General features: G+C 40.6%; 1 protein-coding gene across 1 annotated transcript in view; it reads right to left on the bottom strand.

The window, feature by feature from the left end:
- MAK (male germ cell associated kinase) overlaps positions 1-21,586 on the bottom strand; it is a 52,251-nt gene that overhangs the window by 6,040 nt on the left and 24,625 nt on the right. Inside the window, exons 7-11 of the mRNA XM_081827530.1 lie at positions 20,641-20,827; positions 16,566-16,877; positions 11,411-11,583; positions 8,151-8,302; positions 1,245-1,376 (exon numbers count right to left, since the gene is read on the bottom strand). Coding sequence (XP_081683656.1) covers positions 1,245-1,376; positions 8,151-8,302; positions 11,411-11,583; positions 16,566-16,877; positions 20,641-20,827 — 956 coding nt within the window. The remainder of the gene's footprint in view (positions 1-1,244; positions 1,377-8,150; positions 8,303-11,410; positions 11,584-16,565; positions 16,878-20,640; positions 20,828-21,586) is intronic.

Genomic DNA, 21,586 nt, shown 5'->3' with positions numbered 1-21,586 from the left:
TTTTTTTAAAAAAACTCTTCTTCACACACTTTAAACTGGTATGTAAAATTTTTCATTATAAGTTTTATAGTTTGTAAAGTTGTCATTTGTAGCATATTGTAATCATAGACATTTAAAAATAAAACTGTTACATCTCTGCTTTAACTATAAGCCATGGAATCTAAATACTGTGGTGGTTTTATGCCTACCAATACTGACTTACAAAATACATAATATATTCCTTTTTAACAGTTGGAAATTTCACATTAATCTCATTTCTCTCTAAAATTTTATTTTCATTCATGTCAACTCCCAAATTTTATCCAAATATAATTTTAGGCTTAGAAGTCTTTAAGTTGACCACTGAAAAGTATGTTTAAGTTGAAACCTTTAAAAAAATTTCTTATAACCATAAGTATGTTAAAATACTTTTTTTTCTAGATTAGGTTAGTTATAATTACAACAATTCATTGTATATAATTAATCAAAACAGATGAGTACTATAAATTTTGATTACTGAACATTAAAAGGCATTGTTTTTTAGAGAAATTCATCTCACTGAGAAAGATGGCACCTTTTCAAGCTGCCCATGTATCCACAAATGAGTATTGCTTATTGCTAAAATCAGGTTTCAGCACCAGTCCTATTCCTTTTTTCTCTTGTTCCTTTTTGGAGCACTGAGAAACCTTGGTTAACGAAAGGTGTTCTGTTACAGCTTTGTCACAACAGGCTTTGAACTCTTTTCAGAGTTCTAGATCAAAAATCATATAGTGATTTTGAAAATGAGTTTTCATTATCTGTCAGCTAATAATTCAATTAGGCTCTCCTTCAATTTTTTGAAGGCTAAGAACTGGAAACCATGTGACTTAAACAGGATCTGTTCCCCAATCATCAGAGTTACTCACTTTCTCAACATTGATCCCAACATATGAAACTGTCTCTCTGACTGGCACCCCAGAGATTTTTATATTTTGGGGAACAGGAAACACACCCTAATAAACAGAATTTGTCTTTTCTTTTGTAAAGTAGGAGAATAGAGACCCATTGCTCAGGGAGATGCATTTATTAGGATAGAATCCATATGGAAGTTGAGATCTGGCAAATTGATTGCCTTAAAATTATCTGTGCTCAAGTACCAGTTAGAAAACTTTTGTGTACCCTCAAAGTTATCTCAGTTGGAAGAGGCAGCTGCAATGTAGTTAAAAGTAAAAATCTGCAGAAGGAAAACAATGTAAATTTATACTTTAAATGTATTTTTGCTTTACCTGCATTACTCCTTTTGAAAGCAAGTTCTGCCCCCATGGGTCCCAATGACTTAGGAAATAACTGATTACTCCATGTATATGAGTTTATATCCTTTCCACTGGCTACCAAGGACACATTCTTGGGATTTACACCTTAGAAGAGCAAAACAGTCATTTCAGAGGTTAGCGTGTGGTCATTAACTTGAAGGAAAAATATATAATACATTCAAATGAGGATCAGAAATAACATGGAGGAGGAGAATGGAAGTAAATTTATGTTGCAATGTAGCAGATAACTGCTTTCACCTGGAATACTTCCAATAATCTGGAATCCTCACAGTGTATTTTATAAACATAAGGTATTTTCTATCATACAAGTAATAATAGTTAAACATTGGACATTTCTTGCTAAATGTCTTGTAAAAATGGAGGTGGTACCCAAATTTTCTTCAAAAAGATATTTCCTTGTCATTTACTTGTTTTCAGTATGAACTCTGGGGCAGACCCTGGAGGAACACTTAGTGTGGCCAGGAAAACAGACATGTGACCAAGAACTCAGGGGAACTGAGAGTTTGGAAGTAGATGTGTCAAGATCTATCTGTGAAGCTTATTTGTAAATAAGACATAGGAAAGTCTAAACAAAGTATTTATGATTTTCTGAAATCTGTGACACATGGAGTCAACTTTGAACTTTGGTACTAGTGGTCAAAGGGTGGTGTTTTAACTTACTTTTTAAGAGATTTGAAAACTTCCTGAACTTGCTTTCTTTTTACTGACAATAAATTGGATGCAACATACAGGACGGTAAAGACATCACACAGTGGAAGCCTCTGGGTTGTACATGGAGTGTTTTCTTAAGCTAATACAAGGAAAATCCTCACTGAGGACTACCATTAATGTAGGAAGTTAGCAATTCTTTCCAGGTGGGATGAGCTCTTGCTTTTCACAGAGTGAACTCCTTAGCAAAGTTTCCCATTTATGAGACATATAATAATATCCCTCGTTTTGAAGCCAGACAAAAGCCAGGTTGTTCTGTAACTCAAGGTTACTGGTTACCAGTTCTCTAGTGAAACACTCCTCCAGGTAAATAATTTGCCTTTCTTATGCCATATAGCTCCTTACGGATTTTGGTTTCTGATAAAACACTTACAAATTGAACTACAGTAGGCAATTACCTGACAATAAAGAAGATGCACTTACTAAAGAAGATAGCAATAACTCATATGAAAAAATCTTCACCAAAAAAAAAAAAAAAAAAAATCCCTTACCCCCAAAAGAAAGGGCAAGGTAGGGGAGCAAACTAAAAATCACCTTAAATGAACTGTTTTCATAAGTGTAGTTCAACAAAGAATGGGCTCTTGAGTACCTAAATTATTTTGTTAATCCAGTTAGCCTTGTGATATCCCTAAACAGTTTTTTTAAGTAAATATATCCATTAGCAAAGATAATTGCTTTAATTCTGTCTTTTTAAAGATTCCAGATTTCTTGGAAATAGACACAATCGTAGACTGTTAAGTCATTTACATGTTAGTTTACAAGTGTTTACTGGGCACCTTCTATATAGCAAACACTGTGATAGATAGAGGTAGAAATGAAAATACCATCATCCCTTGCCTCAGAGGAGATTAAATCAGTTAGCAAATATTTACTGAGCACCTATCACATGCCAGGTAGTGTGGGTGGCGTTGGACAAAAAGTGGTGACCACAGCAGACTAGTTTCTACTCTTTTGGCTCTTATAATCTACTCTAATGGGAGGGGAGACATTAAAAGTTATAAATAGGTAATGAGCGCTGTGTAAACTGTTGAAAGAATCTGGTGCTTAGGGGGCAGGCAAATAACAGAAGCAAGTTTTTTTTAAAGTTCCACCACTCTTTCTTTAAAAAATAATAATTTTAAGCTGAACTGTGAATCTGATTAGGGGTCGGGAGGGGGTGGAAGGTGTGTTCCTGGAAGAGGCCGCATGTAGGCCAGGGCCCCGGGGTAGGGATGCCCTGGGAGACAGTCCACAGACAGAGAAAGAACAGGGACTGGCACAAAATGAGGCTGGAGAGGGGAGTAGGGGTCAAATCACGTAGGGATGTGTGTGTCCTGTGAAGAAATTTAAAACACGGTAGGAGGGGCACCTGGGTGGCTCATTCGTTAAGCATCTGCCTTCGGCTCAGGTCATGATTCCAGGGTCCTGGGATCGGGTCCTGGGATCGAGCCCCACATCGGGCTCCCTGCTCTGTGGAAAGCCTGCTTCTCCCTCTCCCACTCCCCCTGCTTGTGTTCCCTCTCTCGCTGTGTCTCTCTCTGTCAAATAAATAAAATCTTAAAAAACAAAACAGAAAAAAAAGAAAACATGGTAGGAAAGGCAAGTGTAGAAATGACATGGGACATTGAAGACACGGGGGGGGAAGGAAGGACAGAAGTGATAAAGGGGACGTGAGAAGGAGCAGGGTTTCAAAAGTGCTATTGGAGGGAGCCGCTCTCCCTGCCAACGTGGCGGCTCCCGTGCGCGCTGGGGTCGGGGTGCCAGGAGCAGGGCGTGAGACCAGAGGACACCTCTGAGAGATGCTTTGCACTTGCATCGCACGCTCCACTTGCAACTACCTTGCTATACTTAAGTACCTAAGGCTTACAGGGTGAGCCGGGAGATGACTGCAGTCCCATTGTAAGTAACAGAAAACAGAATCTCAAAGTCTTGCTCCAGTATACAGCCGGTCAGTAGCAGGTCAATAACTATGACTCTCGCGTCTCTCTCCCTGACGGCCAGTGTCACAGATCTGCCAGTTCTTGTAGTATAATGTCATGCTGCCCTGAAAGTATATGGTACATTTCTGGAGCTCCCATGATCCTAAAGGTTGATGTTTAATAAGACCTTTTATGCTTGGATTTATGGTTAAAAAAAAAAAAAAAGAGGGCCCCCAAAGATATTATTCTCTTTTTTTTTCTTCCTAAAGATACTCAATTATAAAAATAACTTTGGATCACAAATGTCAAGGATCACTTCTTATTATGGTTTCTGTCCTCTGTAGTTGCTGGCTCATGATAGGTGCTCAGTAAATGTTTGTCCAGGTGACTGAACTGAGCTCAATTCTAGTTTCAAATCTCATCCAGCTCTAGAGGGGCATCCTCAAGACAAAAAATGCCAACAGGGGAACGGTAATTCTAATTTCAAGTCTGTTTATTAAGTTTCAATTATAGCTATGCTTCTGACCCAGAGTAATTTGCAGAATCTGTTAGATCTCTCTTAAAAAGGAAATGACCAGACCAATCTCAGATACCCTAAAATATGTCCCGGAAAACCACATTAGGGAGCAGAAATACTGGAACAGGGTACCTTGGATCCATTTAGCCTAACAAAAATTTACAGTTGCCTTTCCCACCACCAGAGGGCTCCCTTGTACAGATAAGAAAATATCAATTTGCTGCTTTTTTTTTTTTTTTAAACAGGGGAAAGTATCCCCCATGAATCTGTGTTTTGGGAACTTTGCTACATTCCTGCTTTTGCAGTCAGATCAGAACTCCCTCATAGTATGAACACAAATATTTACAAACCTACAGGTATCTAGATTGAGATTACAAGGGAAGTGTCTTTGCTGCTTTCCTCAAAAGTGCCCCGCATCTCTTATCGTCTTAATTCCAACTCTCCTCACCTTCCTAAGGACTTCACTCCCTCAGGCATCCACCTCCCCTCCTGCATGACTAATCCCTCCCTCTGTAAGCGATCATTCCTGTCCATATGTGGAGGAGCTCCAAAGACCCAGAATCCCTACCACTGATGTGCTCCCTGAGCCCGCTCCAGTATGGCTTGTTTCTAAGCTCCTCTTCACAGCACAACGTCTCCTAAGAGTAGTCTGCCTGTTCAGTCGCTAACTTCTCACTTCTCATCACTTTTCAACCCACTCCAGCCTAGTTCTCCCTCACCATTCCAGACTGAACTCCCAGGGTCATCAGGAACTACTCCACTGACAAATTTTATATTATTATTATTATTATTTTTTTAAGATTTTATTCATTTGCGAGAGAGACAATGAGAGACAGAGAGCATGAGAGGGAGGAGGGTCAGAGGGAGAAGCAGACTCCCCGCCGAGCAGGGAGCCCGACGCAGGACTCCATCCCGGGACTCCAGGATCATGACCTGAGCCGAAGGCAGTCGCTTAACCAACTGAGCCACCCAGGCGCCCTCCACTGACAAATTTTATCAGGCATTTCTCTCCCTTCTTATAACCGCTCAGCAGTAAACTCTTTCAGGTAAACTCTCCCTTGGCCTCTGGAAACCACCTGTGCCTGGTCTCCCCCTCATCTGCCAGGCTCCTTCCTTTCCTCTTTCTCAGCTCCTCCTCGTCTATTGCTCACAATCTCTCTGGAGGTGATCCTATTCAATCCATGGACTTAAATACTGTCTGGGAGTCACTGAGGACTCCTACATCTGTTCTCCTTGGCCCCAGTCCCTCCTCCGCATTCCTGGCTCTTCCCTCCTTCCGCCCACGTGGCCTCTCCACACTGACATGTTTCACAAGCATCTCAAATAGAACAGCCCACGCACAGGACTGTCCACCTCTTTCCCACCCAATCCTGTTCCTCCTCAGTCTTCCCCATCTCAGAGCATGGCACCACCATCCAGCTCGGATTCAAGCTCCAAACTTGCTTTTCCCTTATTTTCTACCAACATCTATCAGCAGGTCCACTTCCAAAATCTATCAAGAGCCCAGCTCCCTCTAGGTCATCATCATCTTTCCCCTGGAGGACTCCGGTCGCTTCCAGCTGGCCTCCCTGCATCTAGCCTTGCCCTGCTGCAATCCATCCTTTACACAGAGTCTTTTTCATGCATGTGTCATGTGTCACTTACCTCCTGAGGTTCCTTCAAAGGCCTCCGTCAGACCTGGAAAGAACCCCAGATTCCTTCCCCTGCCCTCAAGGTGCTGCATCATCTGAACCCTGCGGGCTTTCCCCCTCCTCCCCTTTGGTTTCTCTCCCCTAAACTCTTTAAGCTCCAGATCTGCAGCCTGTTGATCTACTTCTCAAGCCAGTGTTGTTCCCTTCGCCTAAAACCTCTTCTCTCAGCTCCCCACTTGGCTGCCTCCTCCTCATCCTTTTGGTATCAGGTCAAAGGTGAGGGGATGGGGGAGTGCCCCCCTGCAGCCAACTCCAGGTTGTCTCTCTGCTTCCACAACACTCATCACCACCTGTGAATTTGCCTTTACTCTCTCCACTAGAATGGAAGCTCCTGGAGAGCAGGGACCTTGTGTGTCTTGTTCAGTGCTACATAGATATCTCAATGCCTAGATCATTAAGTACCTTGCACGTATTAAGTGCTTAATATGTATTACTGAGTGAATGAATAAAACAAAGGAATCAACAGCCTCCACAAATGAATGTGTATCCTATCCAGGGGTCCCACAATGTCTTGCCCTTCCATCTGCACAGAGACATGCTGCTCATCCACTAAGGACCAGCTGGGTCACCTTCTCTATAAAGGCTAAAACAAAACAAACACTGAATCCACAGGTCTCCAAATACCCAGGGTTATAGTTTTAGCTCCTTCCTGGATAACTTCATGCCAATCTCTTCAGTCTACCTTGGATAGGACAGTATCTTCCTTCTTACTACTCAGCAGAGAAGTGCAGTCAAAAGCCTGGCTTTGTTCTCCCCTCTCCCTGTTACTTCAACTTCTTCAACATGTGTGGCTAAACCTGTGCAGCTGCTGTGCCTCCTGCTTTCTCTCCTGTTCATTTCTAAAGACTTCTGTAATTTCTTTTTTCCTTTCAATTATTGACAGTAGGAATGGATCTCTACTGGATTCCTAGAACTGAAATTTAAATGGTTGCCTAAAAGGTATACAGAAAAATGTCATGCAGCAATCTCTTGCTAACAATCCAGTTTCAACCTTGTCTCTTGTCTTCCTTATCCCTCCTTCCCAAACAAACTCCTGGGAGATAAAAACCACGGCCTGCTTCTGGATACTTCCTCATGTGAACCCAGTGGCCTGTTTACTATGTTCAGAAAGCTGTAAACGGCCATGCTCACAAAAGAAAAGCTTCATCTCTTCCTCTTTTTGGACTAAAGATAGATCTGTATCGATACATAGTCACTTAAAAATTGATTTCCTTTTAGACTCCATTGAATTTAAACTTTTTAAAGTGGATTTTGAGGAGAAAATGCTGCTTACAGGCACAACATAAACTCCCCACCATCAGTCGTCTTAGATAGAGCAACTCAGATGTTTGCTAGGCATCCCCACCTCAACTCCCGTTTCTCCACTTCCACACCTCCTGTCCTCTCCTAATCTTCCTTTTCTCAGCTAAAGTTACCACCATTCCCCCCAGTCGTCGCCAAGTCAAAAACCCAGAAGCCAACACTAATTCCTTCTGTTCTTTACCATCATCCATGCTGATCTATCAGCAAGTCCTATCTTCCCACTATTGAAATACACTGAGATTTTACCCATTTCTGTCTCCACGTTCACCACTCTGGAGCAAGCCATTACCCTCTCTATCCAGACATATGCAGTGGGCTCTCGACCAGCCTCCTTGCCCCTCTTGAGCGCCTAGTATGCTCTACCCACCATGATCTTTCAAAACCATAATCCAGATCATTTAGGACACAGTGTAAAATCTCACGTTTTATGAAACGGTGTAATGGGGGTGCAGAATTATTTTAACAAAATTTAACACTTACAGGCATAGTTTTGGTGGGCGAGAGTGGTATTTTTTGGAAGCCTATTCTCATCTTGATTTTTGACAAGGCATTTCTTGAGCAGACTTCACAGAAGCAGGAGACTCAGAAAAGTACTTGGGAATAAGTACTGACCAGGCTGAGCCAGTAAAGAGCACCGTGATTATGCTTTTTGTCTTAGGGTGCCCTTCCTGCAAAGATTCCAAGGCACTTGAGCCTGACCTCTACTCTAGTTGGCAGCAAACATTTTATTTTCTCTGCTTACCTGGAAGGTATCTTGATTGCTTCAAGTAGTACTGTTTGGCTGTTGAGGCAGTTGACAGTTCAGAATCAGATTTTAGGGAAAAAGCAGCAGGTAAGCTCTTGTTTTCCCCTGCTGCTGAGTGGTTGGAGCCTGAGGGTACGGACTCTGGAAGCCTTAAAAGTCAACAGAAGGCGGCATTACAATGTGAAAAAATGTGAAGATGACAGCTACTGTGTTCTCACCCACCCCCTGCTCATCTTTTCAAGGGCAAGTTCAGCTCACTTAAATGGTTTCCATCAGAGTCCTTTTGCTGATAGGGATGCTAAATGACAACTTCGCCCCCAACAGATATTGGGCCGTCCACACAATCATTTTTAATGCTAGACATTATGTGACAGAAAGCTTTATAACTGAGCAGCAAATTGCCTGTGTATAATGTTTCTAGCTTTCCGGCCACAGCTACAGTTGTGGATTTATGAGTGGAGGGTGACACGGTGAAAGGGAAGATAATCATAGCCACATTCACCTATGAAAGTAATGTCTGATCAGTAAGGTTGTCTGGGACCCCCTCAGAGACCGACACTGACTTGGTTGGCCCTTTGAACTTCTTGCTACCCCCACCTGCTCTGGGGTAGTCCTCGACACAGGTGGGACCCTTCCATTAGAAAGAGCCCCACCCATTTCTGGCTTCTTTCCCCTCGCTCAGCCCACTGTAGTCCTACCAACTGCCGAAATCCTACCAGTTTTCAAAATGGCTCATTCCAAAAAACTTTGCTCTCCTCCTCAAAGTGATCTGCCCATAAGCAGAACTCTTGAGCTCCTTAGAGCTCCTTTATTAGCAGAACCTAATACACTCTCTGATCTTGTGTTATACTGACTTGAAGGTCTTATTTCCACTGCTGTACATTTGATGGGATGAAGACAGACTACATCCTGTTCATACCTTTGCTTAATACCATCTAGGTATTTGGTAACTGTCTACCGGGCATGCATACAAGTATAAGTATAAATATCTTCTGTTTTGTTCGCTAAAAAAAAAGACAATCTAATAAGTGAAAGTTTTACATTTTAGTATTTGGTCTGTTGTATTCTTTACGAGGCAGCCTAGGCTGCCTGTGAAACTGAGCAAAGCATAGCAGAGTGCATTCAGTTCACCAAGTATTTGGGCTCCTATTGCTTAAGAAATAGTGCAGTACAGAAGAGAGGCAGAGATCTAGACAGTTTTGAATTAGGCCTCACCTGACTTTAGGCAACCTGTTTATCCAACCTATCTGACTCTCAGTATTTTGTGCTATGCTATTTTTACTGAAGTATGAAGATTATAAATTAAAATTTAGGTAGGTGCTTAATATATGGAAGTATATTAATAATTATTATTGTTATTATATGTCTAAATTATATAAAGCCATTTGAAGATACTAAAAAAATAAAAATGGAAGAAATAAACATTAAGAATTCATTGTCATACAGTTTTTCTAAAGAATTTCAGGAGAAAAGGAATAAATGATATTAAAGACATTTACCAGTTTTTCCCTTGCCAGAATTTAAGTATATGGACTACAAACGATTTTAACTATAGATTTTGATTTAAATCTCTTCCACTGGGCTCCTGGGTGGCTCAGTTGGTTAAGCGACTGCCTTCGGCTCGGGTCATGATCCTGGAGTCCTGGGATCGAGTCCCACATCGGGGTCCCTGCTCAGGGGGTCTGCTTCTCCCTGACCCTCTTCCCTCTCGTGCTCTCTGTCTCTCATTCTCTCGCTCTCAAATAAATAAATAAAATCTTAAAAAAAAGGAGCCCTGGTTCCTTTTAAAAAAATAAAAATAAAAAAAAATAAATCTCTTCCACCTAAAAACATATGATAAAATTCAGCTGGAATTAGGATGAAATGGGTTTAAAAAAAAAAGTTTTCAAGTCATCTACATAGTATACCAATGCAGATACAAAGAATTATTTGTTTTAAAAAAGCAACTACATAGCTCTCTATATATCTTTAAGTTTACATCTATAATTTTTTATCATAAATTAAATCATTGTATTTCTTGTTTCTTAATAGTAGATAGAAAACAGTAAATAATTTTAAGATGAAATATGAGGATTAAGTATAATTGGAGTATTTCATGGTATGACTTGATAAAGTTTTAACCACTTTATTCCATAAACACTGAATCTTCAAAAAATTATGTACAACATATATCCATAGGTTTTGAAAAAAAACAGTTTCACAGAACATTCTAGTACGTTTAAAAGAATAAGCATCATTAGGCTCTGGTGCTTTAGTGGTTCTGAATCCCTGTGCTTTTCCAACACAGGCTAAAATACCCTATTTCTAATGTGGGGTTTTTTTTTTTTCCCTGTAAGAGAAATACGTATAGGACAGCAAAGCCTTCTGAGCTGAAGGTGGCAGTCTTCTGACTTCTCCCTTTGTTTGGCATCTCAAAGGTCGTTAGGCCTTTATGCCACTCCAGATTTGAAAATGCTGAGAGTGTGACTTTCTGGCATAAAGTGGGAGGGGGGTTAAGCATATATTTTCGTGTACTTTAGGGAAGAGTACCTGTGGAACTTGAGGACCTGGAAACCTATTGACTAAGAATTATCCAAGCACAAGTCCTCCTAACAGAATCTTCCATGTACCTTCAGAGACATGTGTGTCCCAAAGTAAATGCCAGACAGCTATTAGATAAAATGCCCTGCCTCCTGCCAATATTTTTCTCCCTTTTCTTTTGTTCCAAAGAGAAAAAGGAAGACAATATTTTTCCAAGCTTTTTTTCATAAGATTTAACCCACCCTCACTTCAAAGTTGAATAGTGCACTAATGATGACTTAACTTACGAAAGAAAAGGGACTGCTGGAGATACGAAACTTCCAGAAAAAGTTTAGGAAATGATCAAAAAAGTTTAGCAAACAAATTAGTGAATCTGAACACCATCAGAGGAAACCATTACCTTTGTAGATTGTGCTTTGCTTTTCTTCAAATAGGCATGCGGATTTCAAATGGGAATGATGGTGATCATAATTCAGTAGGGCACACTGAAAACTTCACAAGAACCACCCCCCGCCCAACACACACACACAACACTCAGCCATTAATACTGAGAATCATTACTGCGAGAAGTCAAGAATCTTACCTTCCCAGAGGTATGCGTAGAGATCTGGGGTGTGTGGAAGAAAACAATAGTAAGCTACTTACTGTCTTTTAACACCTTCATTCATTTATATATAATGAGTAATATAAAGTTGATGCATGATAAAAATATATTTTCCTGGAATGTGAAATCTTACCGAAATGGAGAATCTTTTTTCCTCTTTTCTTTGAATACACTCATGCTTGGCTTCTTGGAATGGGAGGCTCCAAGATCACAGTCCTCAAACTCTTCCCAGCTATCTCCAGACTTGAACACAGTCTGACCCCAGCGCCTCCTTGAACTTTTATGACCCAGTGTGCCATTTGGCTTCTGTGGTGGAAGATCAGTTGTCATCATCATCTGTAATCGTTTGCTGAATGCCTTTTATGCACAAGCTATTCTATTTGATACTAACAGTACCCATTCTCAAGGAGCCTTCCATATAGTTAAGAAGATACATATATACACATTGAAAAGTACTAACAAAAACAGGTAGCCCATGTTAAAAATATGATAGGAGTCCAGAGGGAGGAGAGATCTCTGGATTTGGGTTGGGGTGAGGATCAGAATTGACACCTCACTGATGTATAATTTGGAAAACTGTCATGTGTGACTGTGTCTCTTTGGGCAATTGAATTAACTTCTCAGAGCCTTGGTTTCCTCCTCCTTAAATGGAGATAAGCAGTATTTCTCTAATTAGTGTTTCTGAATTTAATAGTAAAATACCTTGAAAGTCCTTAGGATAAGGCCTAACACATAACAGGAGTTACTAAGGTTAGGTGGTACAGTTGTTATTACTATTATTGTTGTTGTTCCAGAGTTTGGAAGAGGAAATATACAGAGTATGACTTTTAGTAGAAAAGAGCCTGGGTGGCTCAGTCAGTTAACGTCTGACTCTCAGCTCAGCTCAGGTCTTGATCTCAGGGTTGTGAGTTCGAGCCCCATGTTGGGCTCCATACTGGGCATGGAGCCTACTTAAAAAAAAAAAGAAAAGAAAAGTGCCAGCGTTTGTTCCAGCAAGAAAGTGTAGACCTAGCTTATCAAAGCAGGTGGTTGCTACTAGAAGTAGCGGAGGATAGGGTTGCGAAGACAGACTGGTGCCGACGTTTGAAGGCCTTTAGTGTCTGTCTAACGAGTTGCAGCTCTCCCATGGGCAGTGAAGAACATCGGATGTCTTTGAGCTAAAAAGTGGGAAGATAAAGGTAGCATTCTAGAAGGCCAGGCTCTTCAGATACGAGGCCTTTGCAGTTATACTGGAATGCTCATGAAAGAATACATTTGCTCTTAACAAGGAATAAAAGGCCTGGACTTTGCATCTCCCTGAACAGAGGTCAGAGGACAGTGTGGCACACACTGTGAGGTGTCCACTCAGTAGCCATTCTTCCTGTCTTCCTTCCTAATAGACTTGGTGCTGTGCCGCAATATGCCTACTTAAAATACCTGAAATCTCGGCCTCCTTCGCGGCTGTATGTAGCCGTGTGACACGATCTAGCCAATGAGTTGTTGGTGTAAGTTTACTGGAGGGACTTCCAGGACAGCTATTTTTGGACTCCCTTGGCATGCCAGTGGCTTTCACTCTTTCCTCTTCTAGAATGCAGAAGCCACCCCAGAGGAGTGGCAGCCATCTGGTGGCCACAGGAATGAAAGTCACCCACTAAGCATGGCAGGACAGGAGGACAGAAGCAGTCTGGTTCCTTCTACAATCTGCACCAGCCCTGGTTTGGCCCACCACCTGACTTCTTGTTGTGTCAGAAAACAACCCGTTATTGTTTGAACCTCCGTGGTCAGGTCTCCGTCATAAGTCACAGAATGTAATCCTAATGGATGCAGACAAGGAAGGGCAGGGATGACTTTGAAAGTTTCAGCCTGCTTGTGTCAGGATGGTGGCTCCGTTGATAAAAATAAGCAATGAGGAAGAAGACCTGGCCTGGACCAGACCGGGGTTTTATCCAAATCAATCTGGGGCGGTCTGGGGTACATAAACTGAAAAATCCAAAGGCAGTTGAAAACCAGGGAATTTGGAAGCAAACGCAGCTGTGTTTGGGGCAGGAAGATGTTTAAAGAATGGATATGCTATTGCTTGGAGCCCGTGGGTCTTAGTGGCAGCTGATGGCAGAAATGGTGTTTGCCAACCTCTCTTAGACCGCTGTTTTCTTCACCAGGGAGAACTAACTCTAGAGTAAGGAGAATAAAACGATCTAAGATCCCAGATAAGTAGAGCTAATATCAAGGGTTATATTTAGCTGAGTTTCAGCTGAATTGTTTTTTTAGGGTGCTGATGCTCTATGCTGCTGAGCAATGTCAGTAATATCAAGTAGTCTTCTATGTCTGAGAAGATGGGAAAAGGGCAAATATAAATAATGTGTATAAAGGAGAAGGTGGATTTTCGCAAACTCCACTTTAATACGTTTGGTATAGGATGAGGGCAAAGATTCTAGAATCAGTTATTAAAGGGAAAGTTTGAGCACCGAGGGAAAAAATGTGGGTAGATCGTATAGGCCACCATTTTTTTTTTTTAAAGATTTTATTTATTTATTCATGAGAGATAGAGAGAGGCAGAGGCAGAGGGAGAAGCAGGCTCCCCGCAGAGCAGGGAGCCCGATGCAGGACTCGATCCCAGGACCCTGGGATCATGACCTGAGCTGAAGGCAGACGCTTAACCGACTGAGCCACCCAGGCGTCCCTAGGCCACCATTTTTTATAAAAAACAATGAATACACGTGGTCTCTGTGGCCTTCAATAAAGTAGGGGGCAGAGTCTTTGGGGCTATCAGTGAAGTGAAGTGATGAAAGGACAACAAACGTGGGTCAGTACTGTTACGGACTCAATGTTTATTTCCCCCCAAAATGTATATGTTGAAATTTGTACGCCCCTCCCCCCAAATTTATACCCTGTGTCTAATGTGATGGTATTTGGACAAGGGGCCTTTGGGAGGTAACTAGAGATTAGACAAGGTGATGAGGATGAGACCCTCATGATGGGCTTAGGGCCCTCATGAAAGAGACTCCGGAGAGCTTGCTTTCTCTCTCTGCCATGGGAGGACAAAGTGAGAAGGCACTTTCTACAAACCGGGAAGAAGGCCCTCACTAGGAATCAAATTGGCTAACACTCTGATCTTGGACTCCCCCGCATCTAGAAAATAAATTTCTGGCTTAAAGCCACCCAGCCCCCGGTATTTTGTTATAGCAGCCCAAGCAGATGAAATACATTGTTCAATAGTCTGACCAAGAGTACTCTCAGTGGATCAGAGTCATCCTACAAGAAGGTCCTAGCGGCCTGCCCAAGGGCTCATTGCCATTCTGTTCATCATGAAGGTACAGGAGAAAAAAAGCAAATGAACAACTAAACCAATGCATAGTTAGTGACATGCTAGGCAGAATGGTTAAACTGACAAGACAAAAATAATTTAGAAACTGGAGAGGTAAAAGTAAGGTCTTGCAATTTTTTGAATCCTAGAGATCAAATGCACAAGAAAGAAGTAAAGAATATGTGATTTAGCAAAAGCACTTGTAAAAAATAGACTTAGGAATTTTAGTTGACAGAATATTTAATCCCATCTCTGGACCCTATTAGCTATCTAAAAATTTAGTGCTAGGATACTGGGTACTTTAACTTAGTGAATGCATACAAGGCCTTAGCATAGTACATGGCACTTAGTAGATACTCAATAAATATTCATTTCTTTTCTTTCCCTCTCAGTATGAGTCAGCATTTGAAGTGCCTTCCAAGAAAAAAACAAAAAAACAAAAATGTGATCTTTGGTGACATGAGAACACATATGGTTCTGGAATGTTGGAGGTGATTTACCATGGTTTATACTCCCTGCCCGTGGTTTGCCTCTAGTTCTGGCAGCCTCATGCTAAATGGGAAGCAGGGGTCTCAAAGTCTCCTTCCTACACAGGAATCAGGGATTACTCAGTCACTGGTGAATGATGTCATGTGTGAAGTGTGAGGGATCTGGGGATGTTTCTCCTAGAGAAGAGGACAGGTAATATAAGGGCTATTTTCAAATATCTGAATGGCTTCCTTTCTTGAAGAGTAATTAACTTTTATTAAAAGCTACAGAAGGAGCGCTTGGGTGGCTCAGGTCATGATCTCAGGGTTCTGGGATGGAGCCCCGCATTGGGCTCGCTGCTCAGTGGGGTGTCTGCTTCTCCCTCTTCCTCTCCCTCATGCTTGCGTGTTCTCTCTCTCAAATAAATAAATAAAATCTTTAAAAAAAAAAAAAAGGCTACAGAAAACCAGATTTTAGCTCAGTATAAGAAAGAACTTCTGAATAGTCAGAAATGTCCCAAAGAGGGGATGCCTGGGTGGTGCAGTTGGTTAAGCGTCCAACTCTTGGTATGGGTTCAGGTAGTGATCTCACGGTTGTGGGATTGAGCCTGTGTTGGGCTCCACACTCAGCGTGGAATCTGAGATTCTCTCTCCCTCTGCCCTTCCTGCTCATGTGCTCTCTCTCTCTCTAAAATAAATAAGTCTTATTAAAAAAGTAAAGAAATGCCCCTAGATGATATAGACTCCTAGATGTAGTATGAACTATTAATTCATTTGTTCAACAGATAAACTGAGAATTCAGCCATGTGCCAGGCACCATTCTGGGTTCAGGGCCTGTACTGATAAACAGACAAACATCCCTGACCTCACGGAGCCTACATGCTATAGGAAGAGCCAGATAATAAACAATACACATAAGAACCAGGTAATTAATAGTGTGGTAGGATAGGATTAGTGCTATTGGGAGCAGGGCTTGCTTATATAAGGATGGCAGGAATGGATAAGGAATTAGACAGTATTTGTTGAGATCTCTCAGTCCTTAAAATGCCCACCATGCAAATGCATTTGTGAGTATACATCTTGAGGAGACAGCTAATATGGCCCCTGACAAGCTCCCTGAACTGAACAAAAGTAGGAAGAGAAAGTCTTAGACTACACCTGATACTTAAAAAACCCATTCTGTTCATGTTCATTAGTATTTAAAAACAGTATTAAATTAATGTTAAAATCCTTAAGATTTAGTATCAGCTCTCTTGAGTCCCAGATTCTATTAAATTCTTTGAGTTCTTTTGCATTTAAGTAACTGTTAAAGAAAGTATGTAGCATCCAAACTTTATTGCATTCATTTTGGCTGTTTTTCTTTTTATAACCCATATGGAAATTTTAGGTTATCTCTTGCTAAGCTCCTGCCAAAGGAAGTAGGGACTGTAACATAAATAGTCTTTTATATCTTCCCCCACATTTTTAGGAACGCCTAAAAAATAAAATCCTAACTGAGCCAAACTATTGCATCTAAAGTGCCGTTATGGGCTACTTACGGTTGGCATGTTTCTCACGATACTTGGAAACAGTGTTTGTGGCTCTTTCTGTTGACCCGGCTGCTTTGGCACTGGCTGGACACTCGTGTTCTGTGGAGGCTGGATGGACTGCAGTGGCTGGTGGCGGTTTTTCGGCTGGGGCTGTCTGACCGTCTGATCGTTTATGTCCGGCAGAGGCTTAGATTCTAGATCCCCTAAAGATGGCTTTGATTCTAGTGGTTGCTCCTGCTTATTTAAAGATTGTTTCGATTCCAGATGATGTGAGGAAGGGCCTAATACTTGACCAACTTGAAAATACAGGTGTTTCAATGCCTACAAAAGCATGGAAATAAGAAATGCTTATTAAAATGGTTGTGCCTAAATTTATTGCACATAAACGACTGACTTGCAGTGGGCTCGGCATATAGCACTAGTCTAGATCAGCTTCAAAGACTTAGAAAGCGTCCAGTTTTCCCCTTATGTGGTACCTTCAAAAAGGTAACCAGGAAATAATGATTTAGGACATAAATTTCTTTTAAAAAATAGGTACAACATAGTAGGAAGAATGTAAAACTCATGTGTAACGTGCAGGCAAAGCAACTGTTGTATTTAAAGATTCTGTATGAAAACAAAACCTAGCTTATAAACATGGGCTAAATTTGATGTGATTAATTCAAACTAAAATGCTAGGTACTGATCATGGTTTAGAGTCCATGCATTAGGAAATGAGTTAAGAAAACCTTTTATGGAGTTCATTTGAAATGATTAACTTGAACATTATATAAAATTCAGGGCTACTCTTAGCCTAAGGATAGCTACATACCTACTAGCAATAAAAATAATTCTAAGAACGGAGATTACAAATATGTATGTGTTAGAGCTTATTATAGCAATATACCAGCAAAGAGAAGATACTTATGGGAAGAAAATATAAAAATAATAAAAAATGATCACTGTTTGATCATTTTTATCATTATCACTGGTTAACTTTATGAGTCAACCAGTAGCTGCTGCTGCCTGGAGGTGGGGGGGTGGAGGGGAGGCCTGATGACTGACGGGTGACACAGTCTACAGTAGTGGTTCTCCACTGGGAGCGATCTGTCCCCTCTGGAGACATCATTTTTATTGTCACAACCTCGGGGTGGGAGGCGCGACTGGCATCTAGGCATGTTGCCAGGGATGCTGCTAAACATCCTACAATAACAGGATGGTCCTCACAACAAAGAATGATCCGATCCAAATGTCACAAGTGTCGAGGTTGATGAAAATTGGTCTAGAGAATGTCTGAAGCCTTCTGTGCAGCTCAGCTGTGGATGCTGATCCCTTTACCAGTAATCATATGCCTGGATTAAGGAGGAAAGTTCCCAGTTCTGCGGTTTGTGTGTATGGAGGAGGGGAGGTTGGGAGGGCACCTTAAGGTAGCCAAGCCCTATTACCCTGCACATCCTGCCCTAAGCTGGTACCCACCGATGTGTGAACACAGCTCTGACCCACAGTTAACTTCTCAGGTACGCAAGGGCAGTTTTTGGAGGGACAGAAGTAGCTCTGTACATGGCTCCTGTATCCTATAAATTCAACTCTCCCTAACTCGGTCTCCCAGCTTCCACTAAAAAGCAGGACGATGAAATAGTGGACAAGAAAGAGGGTAAGGGCAGGGAGGTATATTTCCGCAGAGGTAGGAAGAATCTTTATTCTGAGATGTCCCCTACCACAACCGACGTATGTGTTAATTACACTGATATTGCTAAGTGGAGCTCTACAAATACAGGCAATTTAAATACATCAGTACCTGATGCACAGAAAGCCCTCAACTTCTTAATTAAGTCCTATTAATTAGTATGCCAATACTCCTAAATTAAAAACGTACTATATTTTGGAGCTAGAACCTTTATAAATGTGATTTGCAATTTCAAGGCTTCATCTATAACAATTCTTCCTCTTTAAGATATCAGTTACCATCCTTCAAGAAGAGGTGAATCTTTAAGAAAGAATTTGTTTTTTCATGTTTATTCGGGGAATATTTGATCATTGCATAGAATAAGGATGTATGGAAAGTTCTCAAGAAGAAATTAAAATAATCCCCAATGCCAACACCAGGAGAAAACTACTGCTCACATTTTGATGTTTTGCTTTTTTGTACTTCTTTCTAGTCATGTAAATTAATATATATACATATTTAAATAAAATCATATTGTGTGTATAATATTCTAGCCTACTTTTAAACTTAACATTTGAGCTTGAGAATTCTCCAAAATGGTTACTTTATTTTAAAAATTCCATTTTTAATGGGGGCAAAGTAGTCTATATCAAGGATATCTGTACTTTAAATGTTCCCTAGAACATTAGGTTTATACCTCCAATGGGCAGTTTTTAATTAACTTTGAACATCTGTGGGCATAAATCTTTATCCAACTTTATGAATGTTTTCAATGTTCTTGATATACTACATTGCAAAACTATTTTCCATTACTTAGAGAAATAGCCTTTCAGCTGTTTTTTATTGGTTTCTTGTTGTTGTTGTTTTTGCATTACCATAATGAACAATGGCTGCACATTAAAAAAATATTTTTTGGTAATTTTAATTTCTTTTTCTGATTTTTTTAAATGTCTCATGCCCACTTTTCTTCTTTATGTAAGAGTTAAAGACTTTTATTATATTTTTATTATAAAAGTTAACAAATATTTAGAAACATTAGAAAATATACTGTCTCATTTGTTAAAAAGAACTCTTGCTGTTTGTCTTCCAACCTTAAGATTTTTATAAGAGGAGGGGCGCCTGGGTGGCTCAATCGTTAAGCGTCTGCCTTCAGCTCAGGTCATGATCCCAGAGTACTGGGATCGAGCCCCACATCAGGCTCCCTGCTCACAGGAAGCCTGCTTCTCCCTCTCCCACTCCCTCTGCTTGTGTTTCCTCTCTTGCTGTGTCTCTCTGTTAAATAAATAATAAATAAAATCTTTAAAAATAAAAAGATTTTTATAAGAGAAAAAAATTTAATTTTTGTGTGATCAAATCTGAGTTTTCCCTACAGAGAACAAACTAATGGTTACCAGAGGTGAGATAGGTGGGAGTATGGGGGAAATAGGCGATGGGGCCTGAGGAGTGCACTTATCATGATGAAAAAAAAATCTGAGTTTTCCCTTTGTGGTTTCTTCTGTTACTTTTATACTCATCTATTTCTTAGCTTGAGATTACTCCCCTATACTTTTCTTTAGTTCTCAATAGTTTAGTTCGTCCTTCTTACTTTTTAAACCTTCTGTGATTTACTTGAAAAGTATGGTAAGAAATAACCTAAATTTACTTTTTTCCTGAGAATTAACTAATTATGCCAGTGACAGTCCCCTTCCCCCAATTTGTGATGCCATGTTTACCTACGGCTGACCTACAGCTTCTGCAAGTCGGGTTCTCTGTCTACTCTTTTTTAAGATTTTATTTATTTATTTGACAGAGAGAGACACAGCTAGAGAGGGAACACAAGGGAGAAGCAGGCTTCCCGCCAAGTAGGGAGCCCAACGCGGGGCTCAATCCCAGGACCCTGGGATCATGACCTGAGTATCTGTAGATGTCTAAGGGCTGGTCACAAAGCAGCTGAGCAAGGGTGCCACCTGCTGGCCTCTTGTGGGAGCTGGAGAGTGAACAATACTCCAGTCCTGTGGAGGCGTGATGCCCTTGCGTGGAGTGAACAAGAACCCACCTCTAAACCATAGGAAGGCATAGAAAGTCTCCTATGTTGCACAACTGAAGAGATGCCCTTTTACTACCAGTGACAAGTTTCGTCCTAATTAGCTGTCACATGCCTGAATTTTTATCATTAAAGAAATTAATTCCTTGCAGCCTCAACCTCATTTGAACCACAAGACACAGAAAATCATTGGAGTGGCTATTTTCTCAATCCTCCCAGGGATGTTATAGGCCTAGAAATGAATTCATTACATATTGGATGCCTCACGCTTTGAGGCTTACTTACAGGTTGGTAAAACCCTGGTTGAGAACAGACTTGCTTTGTAAATGAAAATATTCTTGGGGTATTGTAAAATCTCAAAAGCAAAAAAAAAAGAAAAAAAGAAAAAACCACTCTACCAGGGAGATTCATCTTACCTGACTTGCTGTTGGTCGCTTCTTTGGATCCCAATTCAACATTTCAGTCATAAGCTGAATAGCTTCATTACTGGCATTGGGAATAAGAGTTTTTAAGTTTGTAGGAACACACTGGGGAAAACGGAAGTTCATAGAGGATGCAAGCTGGTACCCTTCTGGCCAGTCACTCTGTTTAAGGAAGATATAAGTGGGTGGGACGGAAGAACAAAAAGAAAATGTAATCAATTTAGTAATCAATTTAAAAACATGGGTATAATATAAAAATCACTGGTGGTGAAAATTTTAGTGTTGATTCATATAAGCAGAATGAAATACCAGACCACATATACAACTCAGTGCTATAAATAGTATAGAAAGAATATTAAACTCTTGTCCATTTTTTGGATCTTGATGATGATACCCAGCTGACTTTGAATAAATAAGCACAAATGGTGTATACAAAGCAGCTGATCATTACAAAGACCCTCATTATGTTAGACGTTGCATCCACTGTTAAAAACTGCACATAGCTAGGAAATAAATTACATGAAGCTTTAATAACTATGTTTACTTGTCTAATTTTAACTACAAGGCACATACTAACATAATTAGGATGTAATTATATATACTTATTAAGTACATATCAGAAAGTAAGGTCTGGCTGAATGCAGTAGTTAATGAGAAGTACTCAGTTCAAGGAATCAAATATCCATGGCAGAGGTATGTAAAAGGAAACAGGAAAGGTTAAGAGGAAATGGCCCAGGACACCTGGGATTCAAGAGTTGATGCCAATGAACATTCCCAGAGCAAGTGGGAAAGAGTCTAAGCAAGGATGGCTACAAGGTCATCAGCTGGTCATCAACCCAAAGTTAAATATACAAAATTCTAAATACAGAGAATGTTCCCTTAAGTTCTTAAAGGCAAGAACCCTTTTTTCTTCAGTCTTGTAGGGATTCTGGCTTCTCAT

This window comes from Leptonychotes weddellii, chromosome 8 (genome assembly GCF_054177405.1).
Source record: "Leptonychotes weddellii isolate Sample4059 chromosome 8, ASM5417740v2, whole genome shotgun sequence".
In the NCBI taxonomy this organism is placed as follows: domain Eukaryota; kingdom Metazoa; phylum Chordata; class Mammalia; order Carnivora; family Phocidae; genus Leptonychotes; species Leptonychotes weddellii.
Note: the sequence above shows the minus strand (reverse complement) of the source record. Positions and strands in the feature narration are given on the sequence as shown.